The 21,905-nt window shown below is 39.3% G+C and overlaps 2 protein-coding genes across 2 annotated transcripts in view; both read left to right on the top strand.

The window, feature by feature from the left end:
* Nucleotides 1-2,631: 2,631 nt before the first annotated feature.
* Smp_201900 (unnamed protein product) lies at nt 2,632-3,396 on the top strand (the record flags this gene model as incomplete). The annotated part of the gene is made up of 1 exon (XM_018791512.1): nt 2,632-3,396. One exon carries the CDS (start codon nt 2,632-2,634, stop codon nt 3,394-3,396), a length of 765 nt encoding a protein of 254 aa, XP_018645320.1.
* A 12,583-nt stretch (nt 3,397-15,979) lies between these two features.
* Smp_171570 (60S ribosomal protein L19, putative) overlaps nt 15,980-21,905 on the top strand; it is a gene marked incomplete at its 5' end in the record, with an annotated part of 20,661 nt that continues 14,735 nt past the window's right edge. The window contains 3 exons of the mRNA XM_018791513.1: nt 15,980-15,984; nt 16,020-16,373; nt 16,406-16,911. Of these exons, the coding sequence (XP_018645321.1) occupies nt 15,980-15,984; nt 16,020-16,373; nt 16,406-16,911 (865 nt within the window). The remainder of the gene's footprint in view (nt 15,985-16,019; nt 16,374-16,405; nt 16,912-21,905) is intronic.

Below are 21,905 nucleotides of genomic sequence, written 5' to 3' on the forward strand. Positions count from 1 at the left end.
TTGAACTCCACTGGTCACTGCTTCTCACTAGAGCTCCTAGATATACTTCTCGAAGTCACTAGTGAGCATATGATTATATTAACTATCAGAAGGGGTTTTGTGGGGAGTTCAAAACCACGTCTGTTGTGAGATAGGAACTCACTGAAGACAATTGGTGAATGGTTGCCCAACTTCGTGTATCAGTTGAAGTTAGACATTAACACCGTTGGATGCCAGCTTAGTGGTCTATCGGTTAAGGGCTTCGGCTCGAGACTGGTAGGTCCTGGGTTCGAAACTCGCGAGAGCGGGTTCGTGGATGCGCACTGCTGAGGAATCCCATAATAGGACGAAACGGCCGTCCAGTGTTTCCAGGTTTTCCATGGTGGTCTAGCTTCAATTGACTCATGCTTTCAACTATGAAAAATACTAAATCTCCACGAAACACCTTATGAATATTTGCTTGGAAATCAATAAATATGGGACTCACGAAGGTTGCGGTTCATCAAATCGATACTGAAAATGTAAAACCATATTGTTAACTCCTTCGTCATGTACCTGTACAGTTTAAAGAACCCCACAACGATATACTCCGAGATGTTAGTTCTTAATATAATCACACCGTCCACATAACCTTTGGCAGCCCCAACGGTTTTAGTAAAAAATGAAGAACAAAACCTTTAATTATACATCGATCATCGTAAACTGAGCGAGGTCACAAAACGCTATTTTTTCCATTGCTTCGAATAAACGCTACTTTGTATGTGCAGGCCGGTTCAAAATGGTTTTCAACACTTGACTTAGTATATGGTGATTGGAAGTGAAGTTTTACAAGGGGGCGTGATTGGCTCACAAATCTTTCTCCTTTTTACCGACGACGTGTTCCTTCTATCAAAACGGTAAACCTTTCCTTTTTGTCCATGACTCAAAATCGGTTTATTCATCTTCTTCAGCTATAAAAAATCTAGATTTCTGTGGCAATATAAGAAGAAATAAGCATGTTGTACGAATGGACTGTTTCGTAGAATCCGTCGTTTAATGTTGAAAAAGTGGATTTACTCACAGTGGCCACCACCTTAACCTAAATCTGACTGCACATAAACTACACTAAAACCTTCAATACTGTTCGTGACTTGTATTAAGAATGTAGAAACCTTTCTTAGCAGATTGCATTTCAAGTATCTAAAGCTAGAAAGTTCATTGGATTCATAATGATAAACTTCAATAACATCGAATAGAGGTTGTTATTACGCAAAAAATGTATCTTACACACTCCTGAATATGGTATTTTAGTTCACAGTAATTGCAGACATAATGATCTGGCTAAAATCTAAGTGGTTTAAAGAAGGTTCCCTAAAGCTGTCTGAGGTCTTCCGACAACATGGATTATCACCAAAAATGTCAATGACTCAAATTAGAACCTCTCTGGATCAGGCATATCAAATTAAACCTTGTTTTTATCTACAGGCTTATAGAAGGTATTTCTTATTTCCGGCATCCACGCCTTCGTACTCTATGATATCAACACACAACCTACTCAATAAGAAAAATATTCGGGCGATTCCAAGAACCCATCCAAACTTACGCCAGAATTTTTTCCTTATTCGCAACTCAACCATGTAGAACAAACTGCCAGTTAACCTCCGTTGCAGTGAAACTGCAGCCCGGTCCAGAGGTCTCTTTGATGATAATCTTTCAGAAAATTGATTGTGTCACCTACTGAATATCAATGTGTTTAATAGTGATTTACACAAACCAGGTCCGTCACCTGTCTAGCGTCGCTTATGAAGGATGTTACTTCTTTTCACGTGGTTTTATTTTGTCTTCCTATTAGTTTTTCCTTTTGATTTAACAACATTTATTAGCTTCATTCACTTCATTTCTGACAGGGTTCCATTAATTTGACACCTCATCTTGTGACTAAACGTGATACTTTGGGTTCGCTATTTCTCACGCTGTTCACTTCTTTTCGTTCATCAAAATTAATATATTAGCTATTAACAAATATTGGATCCAATCCTACCATAGAAATTTATACAGCTTTTATATTAGGATATAACAGTCGCTGTTCACTTAATAAAAACTTTATATTTACATTACTTTCAATAATGTAAAGGCCATCTAAAAAACATATAATCTCAGTGTTCCAGAAAATCTTGACCTCGAAATTATAAAAAACACTGAAAAAATAATTGACCGTATATCATCTGAAGTGTTGTTGGGGATGTCAAATCCCCAGAACTTACTTGGTAAATGGCCTAATCTTGTAGTTTTATTTTGAAAATTTGAATTTAGCTGTTTTCGCGCCAAAAGCGCTCTTTTACCTTCACGTCATATTTCCCACCTGTAAACTATCTTAACCGCTATTGGTCCTTTGTTTCTTTATGTGTGCTATTTACTAATGGTGCTCAAGGACAATTTGTTACTGTATAAATGCGCTTGACTTTTTCCCTTATTTGATTGCTTGTACTCGGCTGCTTACGGAATACATATATATTCCCCTACTTGCCTTGGACTTCTTCATCTAGTTAGCGGGGCCTGGGACAACAGATTAGAATAGCTTATCGTGTCATTGTGTCATTTGGTTTTCGTTCGTTACCGCGGAATCGATTTAGTTTCAGGCATAACAATTGGCGACGGGGACAAAAGTGAAAAATGACGCTCCCTTCTGACCGCTTACAGTTGCTCTTTGACCGACATTTGGAGTTCATGGTCAAACTACGTACACAGTTTCTGGATCATCAATGCTTCACATATGCGTCAGAAGTGGATGTATTAATCTCTGAATTGCACACAGAGCTAGCAAATGATCGCAGCCCCCATGATTCCTCAACAAGCCGCAACCTAAACGAAAGTGCAGTATCACAAGACATGCCCGGTTGTCCATCACTATCCGTTTCAGCAACATGCCCGGTAGTGGATTCAAACTCCACTATCCTGGAATTAGCAGGTCCTATCAATGACGCTTTCAGCTCTCATCAACACGATGCTATGTTAAAAGCTCATGAAGTGGTCGCACCAATCACCTACGAAGTGCCAGACATCATATCGAGCAGCACACCGAGCGAATCGCATTCTGCAATAGAAATTTTTACCGAATCTAATGCCAAAGATTCCCAAGCTTGTCCAGGAAATTTGTTACATGCATCAAATCCGGAACCTAGCGCAGTTTTGCTGGACACTGTTTTTCATAGTGATCCACAACCTGCCAGTGATGTTTGCAATAAGTCTAATGACTACATTTCTGCAGAATCAAATTCTGACCTCACATCAAATGTCGATCCTCACCATCCAGTCAATCTTAGCAGGTTCCCTATTGAATGCCAGAAACATGTTATAAATAGAATCGCATTAGTAGAAAATTGGGTATATGAGGATCCAACACTATTTCGTGGGGGAGGAGGAGCTCGGATTTCTTAAAAAGGGGAGGTGTTGGGGATGTCAAATCCCCAGAACTTACTTGGTAAATGGCCTAATCTTGTAGTTTTATTTTGAAAATTTGAATTTAGCTGTTTTCGCGCCAAAAGCGCTCTTTTACCTTCACGTCATATTTCCCACCTGTAAACTATCTTAACCGCTATTGGTCCTTTGTTTCTTTATGTGTGCTATTTACTAATGGTGCTCAAGGACAATTTGTTACTGTATAAATGCGCTTGACTTTTTCCCTTATTTGATTGCTTGTACTCGGCTGCTTACGGAATACATATATATTCCCCTACTTGCCTTGGACTTCTTCATCTAGTTAGCGGGGCCTGGGACAACAGATTAGAATAGCTTATCGTGTCATTGTGTCATTTGGTTTTCGTTCGTTACCGCGGAATCGATTTAGTTTCAGGCATAACAAGTGTTGATAAGACTTTAGTGTATGCACAATGTCTTTGTGTATAATATACCTGATAGTACGAACTGAAATCGTTTTTAGCGTTTTTTTAGCGAGTTGATTTTCTACGGGATGGGGTCGCTAACCCCATGCCCAACCCTCCTCCTTTACCCGGGCTTGGGACCGGCAGTAACCCCCAGAGGAGCTACAGGCGGAGTTGGAGAATGCTGGTTGGCGGCCTATGCTCCATTGGGAGTAACAGGCGAAAGTAAGTAACGAACTTAAAGTTTGCTAAAAACTATTCCACTACAAGAATGTGGATTGCCGCAATCTTAGTGTGTAGCAAGAAGATTACGTAAAGCACAGACTAACCCCCCTTTTCCCATTCTATTTCAGTTTAGTAGTATCACAAAAGCCAATCACCTCCTTAAAAGTCAGTCTTTACCGAGGCGTATTCCAACATTTAAAAAGTTTTGAATTACCCATGACAGGACTGCTATCCAGAATCGAATCTTCAATGAATTGCAAAACAAACAACCCAGAGAACGTAGTAGTGGCAGTTACAACGTTGGCCATTGCACAATTCCTAAAACACCATATCCTACCCCTCCCAAAAACGGAGCACGCCGCATACTGATATTAGTCATAAGAACAAGACTGAACATCAAGCAGCTACAACCATTCAACCTAAGCCCAAACACTCAGCCACCCCAAAATGCCCATTCACCTATGCCTCGACAGTGCCCAAGCACTGATCCGAGAAAAGGTCAGAAGGTAATTTTCCCAGGAATCGCTCTAGTAGCTACAACCATGACAGTTCTGCTATGGGGTCTCCAAACGTTGGAGACGTCAACCCCACTATTCTGGGACCATCTTTTATATACTCCGACCTGATAGGGAGTGACACATCTTTCTCAACATCGATAACTGTCTCTTGTCTTAAAAGCTCCTTGACGAAATCTGAACACTCCTCGAATACACCACCTATCCGTTCAACTCATTCAATTCTATCCAACACTCCTAAAAATACTTCCCTCGCAAAACTAACCTTCGACCACCTTTCTCCCATCAACTATACTGTCATTAAACTAAACGAACATGAATATAGAGCCAGTACTCCCACTTCCTCCTCTTCTCGTGGCAAAAGAGACACTACTTACAACGGCTAAGATCTACCTCTACGCTGATGACTTAAAAGTCATCTATAAAACTGACATTTGCGATGAACGTCGTACGATGCAAACAATCCGACATGAACTCAACAAAGTAGACAACTGGTGCAAGCGCTGGAAGTCAGAGCTCAACACAAAGAAATGCGGTTGGTTATGCATTGGAGACACGTCTCTTAAAATGAAACTGTCACCTAACAAGAACACACTGCACAGACTGACATCATTAACTGACCTAGGGGTACACTACTCAAAGTCTTAACTTCTCAGAACATATCTCAACTAAATCATCTCAAATGTGGAGATTGCTTGGCTTCATTCTTCGTAATTTCTTTCAAAACGAAACTAAAATCATTCTTTATAAAGTCCGTGTAAGACCTATCGTCGAATACTGCTCGTTCTAGTTTTCCAACCTACGCCTATCTGATATACTTAACGTGGAAATAATACTACGAGTTTTCGCCAGCGAAATACTTAAGAACGACTCACTCATTGACCACAGTTACCGATGTTATATCTTAAGAATAGAACCCCTCTGGAAAAGAAGGCTTAAGTCTAATTTGATTCTCTATTTCAAACTTTAAAACATCTTACTTATTCCGCATGTAATATAGTTCTCTCCCAAGACTTACATGAATGCAACCTTCGAGAAAAAGTATCCACAGTCAAAATTGAGAAATACATATCACAAACTCGGAAAATCTTCTTCCTCATCAAGTACGCATTATAATGGAACAGTCTTCCCTCTGAAATAGGCATGGAAGATAAATTACATACGTTTGTGATACTTATTGATCAGTCCCTCACTTGCACAGATCGAGAACAAACGAACACATTAGTGTCCCACACAGGCATTATAGGCTCTCCACATATATGAACTCTTATTCTTTCGCCTGTTACTCCCAATGGAGCATAGGCCGACGACCAGCTTTCTCCAACCCACTCTGTCCTGGGCCTTCTTTTCTAGTTCTATCCAGTTCTTGTTCCTTCTTCTCATGTCTGTCTCTATTTCTCGGCGTAATGTGTTCTTTGGTCTTCCTCTTCTTTGACCTTCAGAATTCCATGTGAGGGCTTGTCTTGTGACGCAATCGGGTGATTTCCTCAAAATGTACCCTATCCACTTCCAGCGCTTCCTTCTGATTTCTTCCTCTGCTGGAATCTGATTTATTGTCTCCCACAGTAACTTGTTGCTGATAGTGTCTAGCCATCGGATCCGAAGTATCTTGCGTAGACAGCTGTTAATAAACACTTGTATCTTCTGGATAATGGCTTTCGTAGTTCTCCACGTCTCCGCCCCATACAGTAGAACTGTCTTGACATTTGTATTGAAAATTCTAACCTTGGTGTTGGTTGACAATTGTTTTGAGTTCCAGATGTTTTTCAGTTGTAAGTATGCTGCTCTTGCTTTGCCGATCCTCGCCCTCACATCTGCATCTGATCCACCGTGTTCATCAATGATGCTGCCCAGATATGTAAAGGTTTCCACATCCTCCAAAGCTTCTCCGTCAAGTGTAATTAGATTGGTGCATGTTGTATTGTATCGGAGAGTCTTGCTTTTCCCTTCGTTTATATTGAGACCTACTGCTGCTGAGGCTGCTGCTACACTGGTCGTTTTCTCCTGCATTTGTCGTTTCGTTTGTGATAGAAGAGCCAGATCATCCACGAAGTCTAAATCGTCAAGCTGCATCCTGCCTGTCCACTGTATCCCGTGCTTTCCTCCAGTCGTTGACGTCTTCATGATCCAGTCCATCACCAGGAGAAAAGGTGAGAGTAGGCAACCTTGCCTAACACCGGTCTTTACCTAAAATGAATCGGTGAGTTGTCCTCCGTGGACGATTTGGCAGTTTGGTCCATCATAGGAGTTCCGTATGATATTGACTATCTTCTCAGGCCCGCCGTAGTGTCGGAGAAGCCTCCATAGTGTTGTCCTGTCTACGCTATCAATTGCCTTCTCGTAGTCGATGAAGTTGATGTAGATTGATGAATTCCATTCGATTGATTGTTCCAAAATGATACGTAGAGTTGCGATTTGATCTGTGCACGATCTATCCCTACGAAATCCAGATTGTTGATCTCGAAGTTGAGCGTCCACAGAATCCTTCATCCTGTTTAACAATACCCTGTTGAAGACTTTTCCTGGTATTGAGAGGAGAGTGATGCATCTGTAGTTGTCGCACTTGCTAAGATCATCTTTCTTTGGTATTTTGATCAGAAGTCCTTTTTTCCAGTCCGTTGGAACTTGTTCATCATCCCAAATCTTACTAAAGAGGATGTGGAGTATCTTGGCAGTTGCTGCTACATTTGCTTTCAGTGCCTCTGCCGGGATATTGTCTGGTCCCACTGCTTTGCCACTCTTGACTTGTCTAATGGCCATGCTGATCTCTTCAATTGTTGGTGGGCCAACATCGATTGGGAGGTCTGTGGGTGCTGCTTCGATGTTGGGTGGGTTCAGTGGAGCTGGTCGATTCAAGAGTTCTTTGAAGTGTTCTACCCACCTGTTGCGTTGTTCTTCAATGTCGGTGATTACTTTGCCTTCCTTGCTTTTCACTGGTCTTTCTGGCTTACGGTAATTTCCAGCAAGTTTCTTTGTTGTATCATACAATTGTCTCATGTTTCCTCCTCTTGCAGCCTTTTCCGTTATCGTTGCTAAATCTTCCACATATTTACGTTTGTCGGTTCTGATGCTCCTCTTCACTTGCTTGTTTACCTCTGTGTATTCGGCTTGTGCCTTGGCTTTTTCCGCTCTTTTTCGGCTGATATTGATTGCTCCCTTCATGTTCCTACTTGCTTCAATCTTATCCAGTGTACCAACAGTGATCCATTCCTTGTGATGGTGCTTCTTTTGGCCCAGAACCTCTTGACACGTTGAAACGATTGCCTCCTTGATACCTTTCCAGTTGCTCTCCATGGTAGTTCCCTCTCCATTGAGTAGATCATGAAAGGCCTGGAACCTGTTGCTGAGGGCCATGTTGAATTTGTTGAGTTTGTCAGCATCTCGAAGAAAGGCCATATTAAACTTTTGTGATGTTGTCTGCACCGTTGTCCAGTGCTTCTTGAGTTTTAGTTTCATCTTGGCGACCAGCAAATGATGATCGGATGCTATATCAGCTCCTCTTCTGGTTCTCACATTCTCCATCGTCCTCCTGAACTTTTTGTTGATGCAGATATGGTCGATTTGATTCTGTGTAGTGTGATCCGGTGAAATACAAGTGGCTTTGTGTATGTTTTTGTGTGGAAATATGATGCCACCTATGACCAGTTTATTGAAAACACATAGGTTTGCAAATCTCTCACCATTTTCGTTCCTTTCTCCCAGTCCATGTTGTCCCATGACTTCTTCGTATCCAGTGTTGTCCTTTCCAACCTTGGCATTGAGATCTCCCATCAGAATTGTCAGGTCCTTGGTTGGGCACTTCTCGAAGATCGACTGCAACCCGTCGTAGAATTGGTCTTTAGCGTCTTCATCGTAGTCGTTGATAGACGCATAGCATTGGATGACGTTCATTGTAATACCCTCTCTCTTTGTTTTGAAGGAGGCTTTGATGATCCTTGGTCCATGAGATTCCCATCCTATAAGTGCATTTTGTGCTTTTCTGGACAGCATCAATGCAACTCCTTGTGTATATGGGGCATTTTATTCTTCATGACCGGAGTATAACAGAAGTTCTCCTGAAGACAGTCGTTGTTGTCCAACCTGCGTCCAATGTGTTTCGCTGATTCCAAGCACCTCCAGGTTGTATTTTCTCATTTCTGCAGCAATTTGGAAGACTCTTCCGGTCTCCCACATTGTCTGGACATTCCATGTACCTATAAAAATTGTTGCTCTGGTTGTAAGAAGGTGCATCGGCCTCATGACTTCCGAATGAACTCGACTTTCATCATGAGACGTCATAATAATTCCTTCTACTCCCAGGGCAGAGTTTGAAAGGTTTGAATGATTTTTTCTGGTTAGCGTTTTTTTAGCGAGTTGATTTTCTACGGGATGGGGTCGCTAACCCCATGCCCAACCCTCCTCTTTTACCCGGGCTTGGGACCGGCAGAAACCACCAGAGGAGCTACAGGCGGAGTTACATATATGGACTAAACTGCCTTATTTTGCTACTTTGTAGTTGCATTAAATAATTTTCCTTCCCTAATTTTTTAACTGAAGTAGACAGGCAACTTACTGAACCTACCAGTAATTCGTCGCTAAGAGACGCTCACTAGCACCCTAAAAAGTCAAAAGGAACTCACAATCGACTGCTTACCACCAGTGGTATTGCATCTATGGAACCTGTTGCCCATCAACCGGTCAGGTTATAACAAAATAGCCTTAGCACGAATTTAATGTGAGTTTCTTCTTGTCTGTTCTTTATCAGTTTTTTACTCTTCTGTACACTATATTGCCTTGCCATTAATATTATTTCACCAATCGTTATCTTACTTTATCTGTAACTGATATATTTATACACTTTTCCGCCTACTTTGGTTAGAAACTATCCTACATATACCCTTCCTAATGCCTATACTCTGATTGGCAACCTATACTTTACACTATAGTCAATTAAAACATTGCATCGATGCCCTATCCATTGTCCATAATTTGTAACTATCTGACAAGCTTGTAAAATGGTACCTATACTTATGTACCCATGAGCTGTTTGTGAATAATAATAATGATAAAGTTAAAACACATCCAGGTGATCGACACAAGAATGGCTTTCACCATATCATCGGGTTTATATGAATTCCAAACAATGCCGTTTGGACTAATTAATGAGCCTTCTGCTTTTCAATAACTAATGCATACAACATCATCTGGGTTGGAGCCACGTGCCTGTATGGTGTATCTGGATGATGTCACAGAACATGGAACAGCTGTTCAAGAACATTTAGAAAATTAGTGAATAGTTTTAGAACGCCTCAAGAAATTGGGTTTAAAAGTACAACCATCGAACTGTTGCCTGTTGAGGAAGCAATTCGAATTCCTGGGTCACGTCGTTTGTGACCAAGGAATACGCGCAGATATCGAAAGAGTCGATGCAATCGGAAACTTGGTTGTTCTAAAAAAGCTAGTGAACTCCGCAGCTTCCTAGGTTTAACGAATGATTATAGAAGATTTAGCAATGGACTTACAGAGATTGCAGCCCCGCTTCGTAACAGGCTAGGAAAGGATGTCAACTCTAAGTGGATTAATAAGTGCCAGAAGTCTTTCGGTTGCTGCGTTCGACTTCAAACTTATCATATCGCGACCGTTCTCATACAGCTGGTCGTTTCACCTTAGACACCGATGCAAGTGACCGAGCTATCAGTCACAGGTCTCTTCGGACGGAAAAAACAAAGCTACTGCGTATCGAAGCTGAATGTTTCGTAAGCTGAAAGAGTTATCGTACAACACGCGAAGGGATTCCAGAAGTCGCACACTCTGTGTGTTACTCCTGGCGTTAATTTTTGGAGGACAAGATTGCTATTAAAACTGACCATAAAGCTTTGATATGGTCTCGAAAGTTTAGAGGTCTCGAAAGGAAAATCGCATGATGACAAGAGTGATTGCAAGATCATGACTACGAATTCATACATAGGTCTGGAAAACAGCATCAGAACGCGGACACCTTATCATGCAGAGCAGCTAGGCCTCACGGAAACTGGCCTTCGTGAGTCACGCCAACGACGGAAAAGATAGAATCGAATATCATGGGAGATATTGACTGGGCTCATATTCAGGCAATAAATCTGGAAACTTCATTATTGCAAAACGCCTTGAGAAATCAGAACTCTCAGCTGTCTTCAGAAGATATCCAGGGTGTGAGTTGAAGAAGTAGGTGTCTATGGTACATTTGGAACTTCTTAACAACGACAGATGGAGTGTCATGTTTTTGTTATGAACCATGCTATTCAAGACAGCCAGTAGTTCCACAGTCTATTTTCGGTGGTGTGTTGGACGAAGTTCATGAAGAATTGGGCCATGAAGGCCAAAATAAAATGATGGAGCCCATCACACAGTGTTGGTGGCTAAAAAACAGTATGACATGTGGAATTAATTCAGAGCTGGTGAGATTTGTCAAATGACTAGGAACCTAAAAGACAATCCGCATGCACTCTTGGTAAATATGAAACCAGGTTACTAAAACGAGATTATGAGGATTGATATTATGGGGTAATTATTTGAAACTGACGAAGGAAATAAGTACAAATAGTGGTGTGAGGTGATTTCCGTAAAAAACACGGGTGCTCAAACTGTAGCTAAAGCAGCATTTGAAATTCTGGTTTCTCACTGTGGTGCCCCATTTCTCTTATATTCGAATAGGGTTACCAACTTTCAAAGTATACTTTTTGATGAATTATGTCAGGTAACTTAAATAGTTGAGGTCATCAGTTAGTTGCAGCTAAACCACCATAGAGAACCTGGAAACACTGAACGACGGTTTCGTCTCATTGTGGGTCAGAAAAATAAAACATTGAGCATGTGTTCTGTAATTTGGTTATATTTATACTAATAACCATGGGGTTCGTTATATTCTTGTTCCGTCTAGATACTCCACTTTGATAAATATCACAACTCATTGTTGTCTCGTCAAGAGCCCCTGATCATATTTCACTCTAGCGACATGAGATAGCATGAATTTGATCTAATAATTTATCATACCTCCGTCTGTTCCACTACTAAATGTCAAACATTGATTAATGTTCATATCCAAATGTCCTGCTGCTCCTCGGTTTCTTTCTTTTTTTCGATCTCTTCAGAATCTTGTTCTGAGTGTGAAACTATGTAACTTCTGACATCTGGAACAAGCTCGATGAACGCGCTTTCCCAAGGTCATAGTTCGCTCAAGGCGCTCCACAAGTCTACTTTATAGCAACTATAAACCTAAAATTTGCGTTGCATAAATACTTAGCACGACCAAAATCCTAACACAATTTTGATGAGATTGGATCTGGTGTGTAACGTAAACGCGATGCCCCTTCGGAAAATATTTTGAAGACTACACAGTTTATCCGAACGAATGAACTGATATTCACTTTTATAGATTATATTTACTAAACAACCCTGCTTGGGATGGATACTGTGAACCAGTAAATGTTGTAACTTGTAGATCATGTCTGTAAAAATGACGTGTACCTGCTCTTGCAGAAATGTTATTATTATTAGGCGGTCCATAGTAAAGTGCCTCTTTGGTGGGCGGGAGTTCAAGTAATAGTTATTATTATTATTATTATTCACAAACATCTTATGGGTACATAAGTGCTGTGAAGAAACCATTTCGTACTTCTTCAAAAATGCAATAATACACAATTTTCAATAATGTTAGCATTACATTTGCCACGTTTGAGAAAGGAGGAAAAAATAAAATATTAATACTAGAATAGTGATAATAATAGTAATAATAAATCAGGTTCTGCGTAATTGGCAAGAAATTTGAATTTGGAAAAGTGTCACAGTTACGAATAAATATTGACAAACAGTTCCACAATAAACCATACCGCACTGTAAAAAACTTACAACGCATTTGATTTTTGTGTTTTAAGGTAAACAGTGTAAATGCTTTGTTACTTCATCTATAGGCTGGGTCATGGATCATAGTTGAGCGGGAGGTTAGGGATGACAGTTCATTTATTGCTTTGTAGAGAAATATTAGATTGTTCCTTAGCCTACTGTGCCATAAAGGTTCTATGGGGAAGTGCTTACATCTACTTGTGTAACTCAGAGTGGAGTCACTTCCTAGCAGTTGGCGTGTAAAGAGTCTTTGAACATCTTCTACTCTTATTTTGTCTATGGAATTCATATTAAACGGCTTAATACTAGAATCGGAGACTATGAGTATATAACGTATGTCAAATATAAAGTGTTTTGTTATAACGTGAGAGTACTGGTCAGTGGAATATATATATTTCAATCATTATAATCAAAAGATAAAGACGCGTCAATGTCAATTGATGGAGCCTTATATAAGATATATAGGAAACGAAGTCCGAGATATGTATGTATGGAACAGTATGTATGGTAAGTGTCCGTCAAGATTATTATCCTGGGGTTAAGTGTGACCGATATATGAGGTAGCGTGATGATCTAAGAATAATATAGCCTACAAAAGAACAAGTCGAATGATTTCTAAACCACGTGAAAAAGTATTATCACATTCAAATTCATCTGAGTCAGGTTTTACGGGAAGGTATACAAGTACAGTTAGTGTCCGATAAACTGAAATTCCCAGTCATCAAAAACATTTTTAATGATTGTCCATAGCTAGCTTTCAAAATGAACTTTATCTAATAATACATGACAACAACAGCATCCAACGCACTTTTTCCTATTTGCAAACATGCTGATTCTATTCAGTATACTCAATAAAAACAGGCTGATATGTAAGTCAATACAGTTTTTCCATAGTTCCTATCAAAGGCTAAGTTATTACAGGGGGTCCATATCACTACTATATTACGTGTGACTTGACGAAATGAATTAGCGATATGTTAGGGCTGATGTGAATATGACAAATATGATACATCAATATCACATCCTCGTGGTTCCTCATGTTCTGTACAAATTCTAAGCTCTCAACTTCAGCTTCCTGGAGCTATATATGATGTAATGTACACGTAATTTGTAGTTGTGAAGTTTGAGTATGCTAATGAGTGATCAGCTCTACTTACTAAACTGGTCTGCTTCACCATATGATTCAAGAACTATATTTAGATGTCATATAATTATATCGACTAAACTTAATTTTACGATAACCAAGAATACTAAACTAGGCAAGCGTCATAATTATTATTTCATTTGCACAGACATGTTGCTCAAAGTAGTTAAATGTAGATAATTAAACCTATAAACACAAAACACGAACTATCGACCAGTAAGACTTACCTAACAGAAGACAAACGATATTGTTTTGAGACCAAAGATAACGGTCGCTTGCTCATAAAAACATAGTTTACAGCACGATAAACATTTCTCCAGTGATACTGACGGTCTACTGGAGAAAAAATTGACGATGTGATTAAACTTACTGTGACTTAAGATGTTATGCAATGCACGTCCGGAGTAATGAAGTCGGACGTGGTAAATACAAATTACAAGCCGAGGGAAGGTCGCGACATAATCTAGTTCTTTAATAAATAATACATCATAATATGACAAATTCAATGAATACATGTAAGTAAACATGACCATTACTACACTGAGCGATACATTAGGCTTCTGTGAAAACTTCGGGTTTAAATCCACCTTTATTCGCTACTTAATATTCTTTGTTCGGAAATCACCATCATCAATAATCCACTCTATCTGCTCGGAAAACATTCAAATTAAATATGCATTTATCTCGGTCCATGGTATTAGGCTATGAAAAAACCGTGGTTGTAGAGCGAGATTCTGAGTGGTGACTTTGACACGTGATCAACTTACTAAAGTCACAAAAAGGCCTATTATTAGATTCCTCTACCACTCGTTTCTGACATCGGCATCGATTAGGAGATTACAATGATACTGTGGTTTTCTGTGTCACATAAATTTTTATACTCGGTCCTCTTGTAGAGTAGGCTACAAGTTTTATTTCAACAATTAGTTCTATTTGGAAATTTCCTGCTTTTTACTCAATGATTTTGATGTTGACTGGCTTCGAAATGCGATAGCAGGAAAACCTTGCACAATGAAAAACTTTGTGCTGTTATGACGTCCTTCGCTTACTCAGTATTCCATTAAATTTCGTCTAATATGGCCTCTGAAACTAAGATAAGTATTCTTGTAGTAGAAACGTCAAGTAATTGAGAAATTGCATTCGTTCTATAGTGTCAGACAATGATTGTATTATTATTATGTAGAACGTATGAGTTCTAATGCCAGGTGTCTTCACTAGTAGTAGCTTGTAATGTAAAGGTTGCGATAGAAATTCACTTTAGGTTCTTTCGGAGTGAAAATACTGTATTGGACTGACCTAACTCAAAAGTCTACTATTGTAGGTATTGCTCTAACTTCATTTAAACTTTCGTCCCTTTTTGGGCTGCAACAGTGAAGTTGTGCTTTTAGCCCTTCTAAGTGCTTTGAGACTATTGACGCAAAGCTACTTAAAGAACTTGTGATGACTTGTTTGTTACCAACTGTGGTGTTGTAACACTTCTTTTTCAGAGGTAGTGGTTCATTTGCGAGTGTCTCTTCTACCCCAGTATGTTACACGCTACTAAAAAAAGACATGCCTCAAACTAGTCTACCAGACCTTTGAGGCATGTTTATAAGAAAGCTTACGGGGTCTTCGTTACACAATAGATTTATTTCTCACGGACTAACACCTCAATGTCCAGAGGCTTTAGTCGTGTTTTCGATATCTTCACCAACACTTTTGTACAAAGATATTTCGTTTAGTGACACACTTTCCAGAGAAATTGTGACTGTCTCTTTAAACCTTTATCTGACATCAACAGTAAGATCAGTGCACTTTTTATCGCAACAGCGACCTATCTTCAACCTGGCAGCAACAGGTTTGCCTACCACAATGATTGTTTGTCGGAACCGTTACAATGAAGGTACGTTATCTGTTACAAATAAATAAAACCTGTGCATAAAAATAAATAATAATACTGAAAGGATGAAATCTCACCTATAAAGCGACAGAAGACTCAAAATTCTTTGATAAAAGTGGGAGACAACAAAGAGACCAAACTTTTCTCTAAGCTAGCTTAATGTAGACGAAAAGTTACTAAGGACCTGAGACTAAACCGAAACAGGAAGACAGAGCAAAGTGGTTACTCAGTCTATACAAGCTCATAAAGATGAATTTGAACATCCTGGATGTATTGTCTCTACGATCAAACACTATTTTTTGAACTCTCTTAACTTCAAGTTATAAAATTAAGCTTCTCTGAATCATGCACAAATAAAAACACGATATTTACATAAGACTAAAAAGCTGTACACTCTCATTTGTATCTACTAGCTGGATATTTGAATGTTTCGAATATTGAAACTTTAGTCAGTGTTTTTCAACTCTACTGACTCTTAAGGCGCACTCTTCGGCTTTCACGAGATCGTTGCTGTGGAATGAGGTAATCCATGTACAACTTTTATAAACTTTCAACAGCAGCAATCTACGCGCTCAAAAGCGTCTAGCCTCGGCTGTATTCGGTTGCGGAAAAAAGAAGATCTGGCTAGATCCTAATGAAACTGCGACCATTCAAAATGCCAACTCGCGTAAAATGATCAGAAAGTTGTTCAAGGATAACTTGATTATTCGCAAACCTGTGACAGTCCATTCTCGTTCTCGATGCAGAAAAAACTTGATTGCACGTAGGAAAGGTCGTCACTCGGGAACGGGTAAAAGGAAAGGTACAGCAGATGCACGCATGCCTCAAAAGGTCCTATGGATGAGGCGAATGAGAGTTCTTAGGCGTCTACTAAAGCGGTATAGAGAAGCTCACAAAATCGATAAACATCTGTAAGTCCTGTTATTTATCATATTTTTTAAAGGTACCACTTATTATACCAACAATGCAAAGGGAACCAATTTAAAAACAAAAGAGTTCTCATTGATCACATTCACAAGAAAAAAGCAGAACGTCTCCGAGCAAAACAACTCAGTGATCAGGCAGAAGCACTGCGTCAGAGGAAAAAAGAGTCCCGAATAAACCGTCAACACAGACTTGAAGAGCGAAAGAAGGCCGTAATTGAGAGTTTTAATGCAGCCGTTGCCAAACCCACAACTCCAGTCGCTCAAAAGCCAACCCCCTCAGTGGAGACTAAACCTAAGATAGAAGCTAAGACAGCTCCTGCTTCTGTTCCAGCGCCAGTAGTTACACCGACGTCTCAGCCGTCTGCTGCCAAGGTGGAAGTTCCAACAAAACCTGCACCACCCAAAGTGGCATCGAAAGTTGCACCGCCACCCAAAATCCCAACTGCAAAAACTCCTGCAGCTCCACCTAAAATACCTGAGCCTGGTTCAGCCAAGTCAGCGTCCTCTAAAAAGCCTACCAAGCGTTAGTTTGAAATAGATTTCTAATGGTAATATGGCTTTTAAATCATTTATGGGTTAGCTTATAATTATCCGCTGTGTTCACGCTTTGGTTGTATCGTTGAGATCCGTTGTCTGCATAAAATAAACTCAAGTGTTTGGACATGTTTTAGTAGCATGCCTGAAAATACCTGTTATCTCATCTAAGTACTGTAGGGTTTCGATTATATTAGTCGTATATGTTCACATTAAGGTTTCATATAGTTGCCCTACATTAATTGTGATCAATACTTGAAAGTCACAGTAATCTCAACGTAACAAGAAAGTTGATTTGCGTTTCTAGTACGATGTCTATCAAACGTTTTTGTATGCACACGCGCCAATCTATCCCCGCCAGCGTTCGATGATTATCTTTCATCATCACCATCCTGTAAAGGTCACTAGTTTCCAGTCACTGATGCAATTCATCTACAACGTGCTGACTCAAGTAGTCATCACTAAGCTGCACCGCGACCGCTGTTTTTTGACTCCCAGTTTGCCGAAAGATTATAATTTATTGGTTGTAGACAATGTGGCTACACTGTTAAGCTTGGGAGCGGCTGTCAAGTTCTGTGCTTTTTGTGGCGAAGTCTTTTGGGTCGCTACTTTCAACCACCACTTGGCTGCATTTCTTGCAAGCCAAATGTTCAAACCTGGGTCTGGTAGTCCGTTAACGATTGTTTACATGCGACAATAATCTTTTCAAATAATTGAACTGGAAGGTCTGTCATTTTCATGGCTCCGCCTACTGTAGTAATCTCTAACTACAATTCACTATAGCTGGAGATGTCCTTTATTCTGATCACACGGGTTATAACGTACAGGCTCCATACCTAAAAAGTGAATGGAAACTTGCTGATTTAATCGTAGGTTAGGAGTCGAAAGATTGTTATGAGGCCGCGAAAAACACATTAATTGGTCTAACCTCTGGCATTTCAATCTGTATAAAATGAGCTCTGTAAAAACGGATCAAAACAACTGGCTCGTAATATTGCCCATGGAATATGATGTATTCGGTAGTAGACCACACATCTACTGAAGCACGTTTTCATTCACATTTCTGCATTCGGTTTTGGTCAATTCTCATAGTTGTTTTTCATACTAATTTGTGGCGACGATGATTCTTCCTGTAAGTCCTTCCAATTGCTAGTTGTCCAATTAGTACAGTCATTCGAATTCCGTGCATCATGTACCATCATCATTACATATTCGAGTATCAAGTATAGCTGCAAGGGTATAGGTTATATCCGTGCACATGTTAGGTTATTCAAATTTATACTGATGAGGGTTTTGAATAGTTACTACACATTGTTGTCACCTTTCTCACTGTTCAGTAACCCACAGACGCACTATCTTTGAGTAACATAACCTTTAGACTGCACACGTGTAGGCGAAAATTCCAGAATCCGCTCATCTCCATCAGCTCAATTAGGGCTGAGAAGTATTCTCTTATCTTGGGAGCTGAATAAAAGTAACACATCTGGTCAGGAACTCTGTCAGGTATTTTGAAGAGTTCTATTACCATGAATAAATGACGTACTTATGAGAGATTTATGCAAACTAATGACTGCCCAATCTAGTGTCTTACTTAAATCTACCAAATAGATCTAGCCAGTTTCACTAGAAAAATGCATCCAGTGATTGCTAAAAACTTGGTCTCTTGCAAGTAGTGCAACAGCAAAGTAGTCAATCCTGCGTGTCGATCACATCTACTCATGAGCCTCATAACTTCATTGAATTGGTTTTGGAGGATACAGATTATGCTGTGAATTAGTGTCACTTAAATTCACAATACAAACACTAATGGTTAGTGTTATAATTACGTAATTGACCAATTTTTTTATCTAACTAAACGTTTATCAGGTTTCGCCCTTCCCTGAATTCCTAAAGTGGACTAGGAATTTATAGTATGATTCAGGGATATGATAGTAAATTACGTAGATAGAATTGACGTTGGTTCATAATGGCTCTATGCCAACAGGAGCAGATCGGCGATCCATACAAGTAATGAGACTCCAATAATAACGTAGTAAGTAGTGGCAAGAGAGTTAGTAAAGATTATTGTAGGTCTTAAGTAGTACAATAGAGGTATGTGATTGACCACTGCAAATGCCGTGGTACGGCTGAGGGTAGGGAGGGCCAGCTCTCTCTCTCTCTCTCTCGAAAAGCTCTCACATAGTCACCGCATGGGGATCCCTACTCATGCGGCATCAGTCCTTGAAATCACTAACTTCTGGTCTTAGCCATGTTTTCAGATGCAGACTATTTGACTGGGGTCCACGTGACTCGTAACCAATGGTCGGAGACTCTGGGTGACATGGCTCAGAATTGATCACAATGGCGTAGGTGTATACACTCTCTGAACCCTGATTCCATACCAATGGTGTACATGCGGTCCAAGATCCTAAGGGAAAAATGGCGTAGGAACCAATTATTGGTCACCGGCTACCACGGGACTGCATGTTCCACTGCTCTGTGGACTAGATCTCTACGTCAAGGGCTCCGAGTGTGACCCCCTAAGAAAACCACCTGCTTCGGTTTGACCAACCGGACAGTTTTCCAACCGTCATACAAAGCGAGTGATGAAGTGTGCATATGTATTTGGTGCATCCTCGTACCAATATTTATGTGTTTAAATAAATTGACATATGTCTTATCCAGTCTGATTCTCATGGTGACTTAATCTCTTACTACATTTTTTTTATTCTAGTCAATTTAATAGGATGAGACATGGTTGCTAAGAGCATATAACAAATCCTAGTCACTTTAGTCAGTAAAAGTTTGTATCCTTGTCAAACGACATCTTTTCTTCACTCAGTGTTCCTATTCTAGCGTGAAAGTTGTTCATCCGGTGGATGAACCGTACTCGCTCTCAATTAAAAAGATTGTGCTCAACGTGTACTTGCGAATCGTCGTTTAGGTAATCAATCGCTGAAAATCGGAAATACAGTAGTCAGTAAAAAGTTGAATGGACAACGCTAGTGGAAATAAATTCATGTAACCAATTCAAATCTCAGTCTAGAGTAAAAATTAACACGACTCTCCATCATTCGTGGCGTACGTTACATCAACATAGTTTTCAAGGTCTGATATTGATAGAGTATCCTTTCATCTTTTTATCAGGAATATCGCAGTGAAACAAAACAGTTGACCGATATTATCTGGATATGGTAAAAGTCCTCGTAAGATGTTATAAAATAATTTAGGTGGCTGATTTTGTTTAACTGAACAACCGTTAAAAGCAGTAGTGTTAGTCATACACAACGCAAAAATTGGAACATGTGTACATTGGCTCAAGCTACTAAACCCTATTAATACAGCGAGATACAATGGTTAGGGAGAATCCCAGAAAAGTGGATTCAGTAAAAGTGTGAGTGGCAATAGGGAAGACTAGTCATCGAATATACGACTGGAGAAGAGTATGTGGATTAACGGAATAAAAGTATGAAGGGAATTGTTTGATAATTTAGAAAATTAAGATCGTAAGGAAGATGGTGAATTCGCATGCTTCGTTGTGAAATATTTCAACACGTCATCCAGTCTGAACATTGGCTAAGGTAATCGCGCAGACCTCAACCAGGTAGTGTGGCTAAGTGCAATAATCAACGTCTTCATGAACCGATACCAAAAGCCATGGCGTACTCAGCACCTATCTTGTGATATAAATCACAAACTGAAGAATATTTACAAACCTATGCAAATGATACTTTACTTGATTGCTTAAGGTGTAATTAATAAATTGATATAAAGTTTGTAGTATAACATTTTACTACTAGAAGTCTGTTAGTAGTGGGGGATATATTAGGTCAAAATTCTATGGTCGGAATCAGTCAGACTTGTGTCATAAAGCATATATCTGCAATTTTGACACTCAAGTCGAAATCATCCAGAGACTTCGTAGCTATACTGTACACGTCACCATGGACCGACTGCTAATACTAATTCGTCACTTAGTAAGCCTGATAGGTAAGGTTGTCCGTCTTAGCAAACATTCATATTCGACATTAGCTTGCGCACTTTTGGCTTAGAAAATAAACGTAATACGCATTGTTTTTGTTAAGTACTGTCACAAACATATTGGACACCACGATAAACATTTTAAAAAAGAAATTTATTTTCAGTATAGTTGAATATCACAAATAATTGACGGTTTTAGTGAATGAGGTGACTAAAATTTACAACAAATTAAGAGCTAAATGATTATAGTTATGCTTGGGATTTCTCTGTTCTTAAATAAAATAGCAGTCAAAGCCATTCAAATAATGAGATACCCTTTGTTCAAATTGACCCAGTCTCCATTTGATTTGTATTGTATGTCAAGTTAGTTTTCTTAGTGTATTTTAACTATATTCAAAACTCGAAAATTAATTACAGCATATTCTTTGTGAATTAGTCTTTAGAAGATATATTTATTTAATGACTACGTCTCTCAGAACTGATCAGAAACTGTCTTTTGTACCATCACACAAAGCAAAGTTACACGAAATATTTACAATTTCCTAATCCAGATTATATCTGAAACATAATCAGATAAGAATTCATTCGAAATAACCTCCCAACTAAACGATTTCATTATTGACGTAACAAACCATAGATGCACTAGTGTTTATTATCATTGTCTCAGAACCAGATACATTAATCTCCCAAAGAAATGAATGTTCGCAACGAATTAGGCCTCCTTCAAGATAATAAAAATCGATCCAAATACATGAAAAAAAAACCTCCATCGAAATATGGTATAGGATTGAGGCAACAGAGATGTCTAAATAACTTTGTGAATTTCAGGCTATGAACAGAGAACAGGTATAAAACAAAAGCATTTTTAATTTCAAACGAACTCTGACCTGTATACAATAGGGTAGAAACTGCTGCTCAGCCCACACCACATCTCTTCAAATTTAAATTAGCCCCTTTGATAAATTTGGATAGTGTAATAAGAAGATGAAGATTATCCGAACTATGTGATGAGATATTAGCGCA

This window comes from Schistosoma mansoni (genome assembly GCF_000237925.1).
Source record: "Schistosoma mansoni, WGS project CABG00000000 data, chromosome 2 unplaced supercontig 0193, strain Puerto Rico, whole genome shotgun sequence".
NCBI classification, from domain to species: Eukaryota; Metazoa; Platyhelminthes; class Trematoda; order Strigeidida; family Schistosomatidae; genus Schistosoma; species Schistosoma mansoni.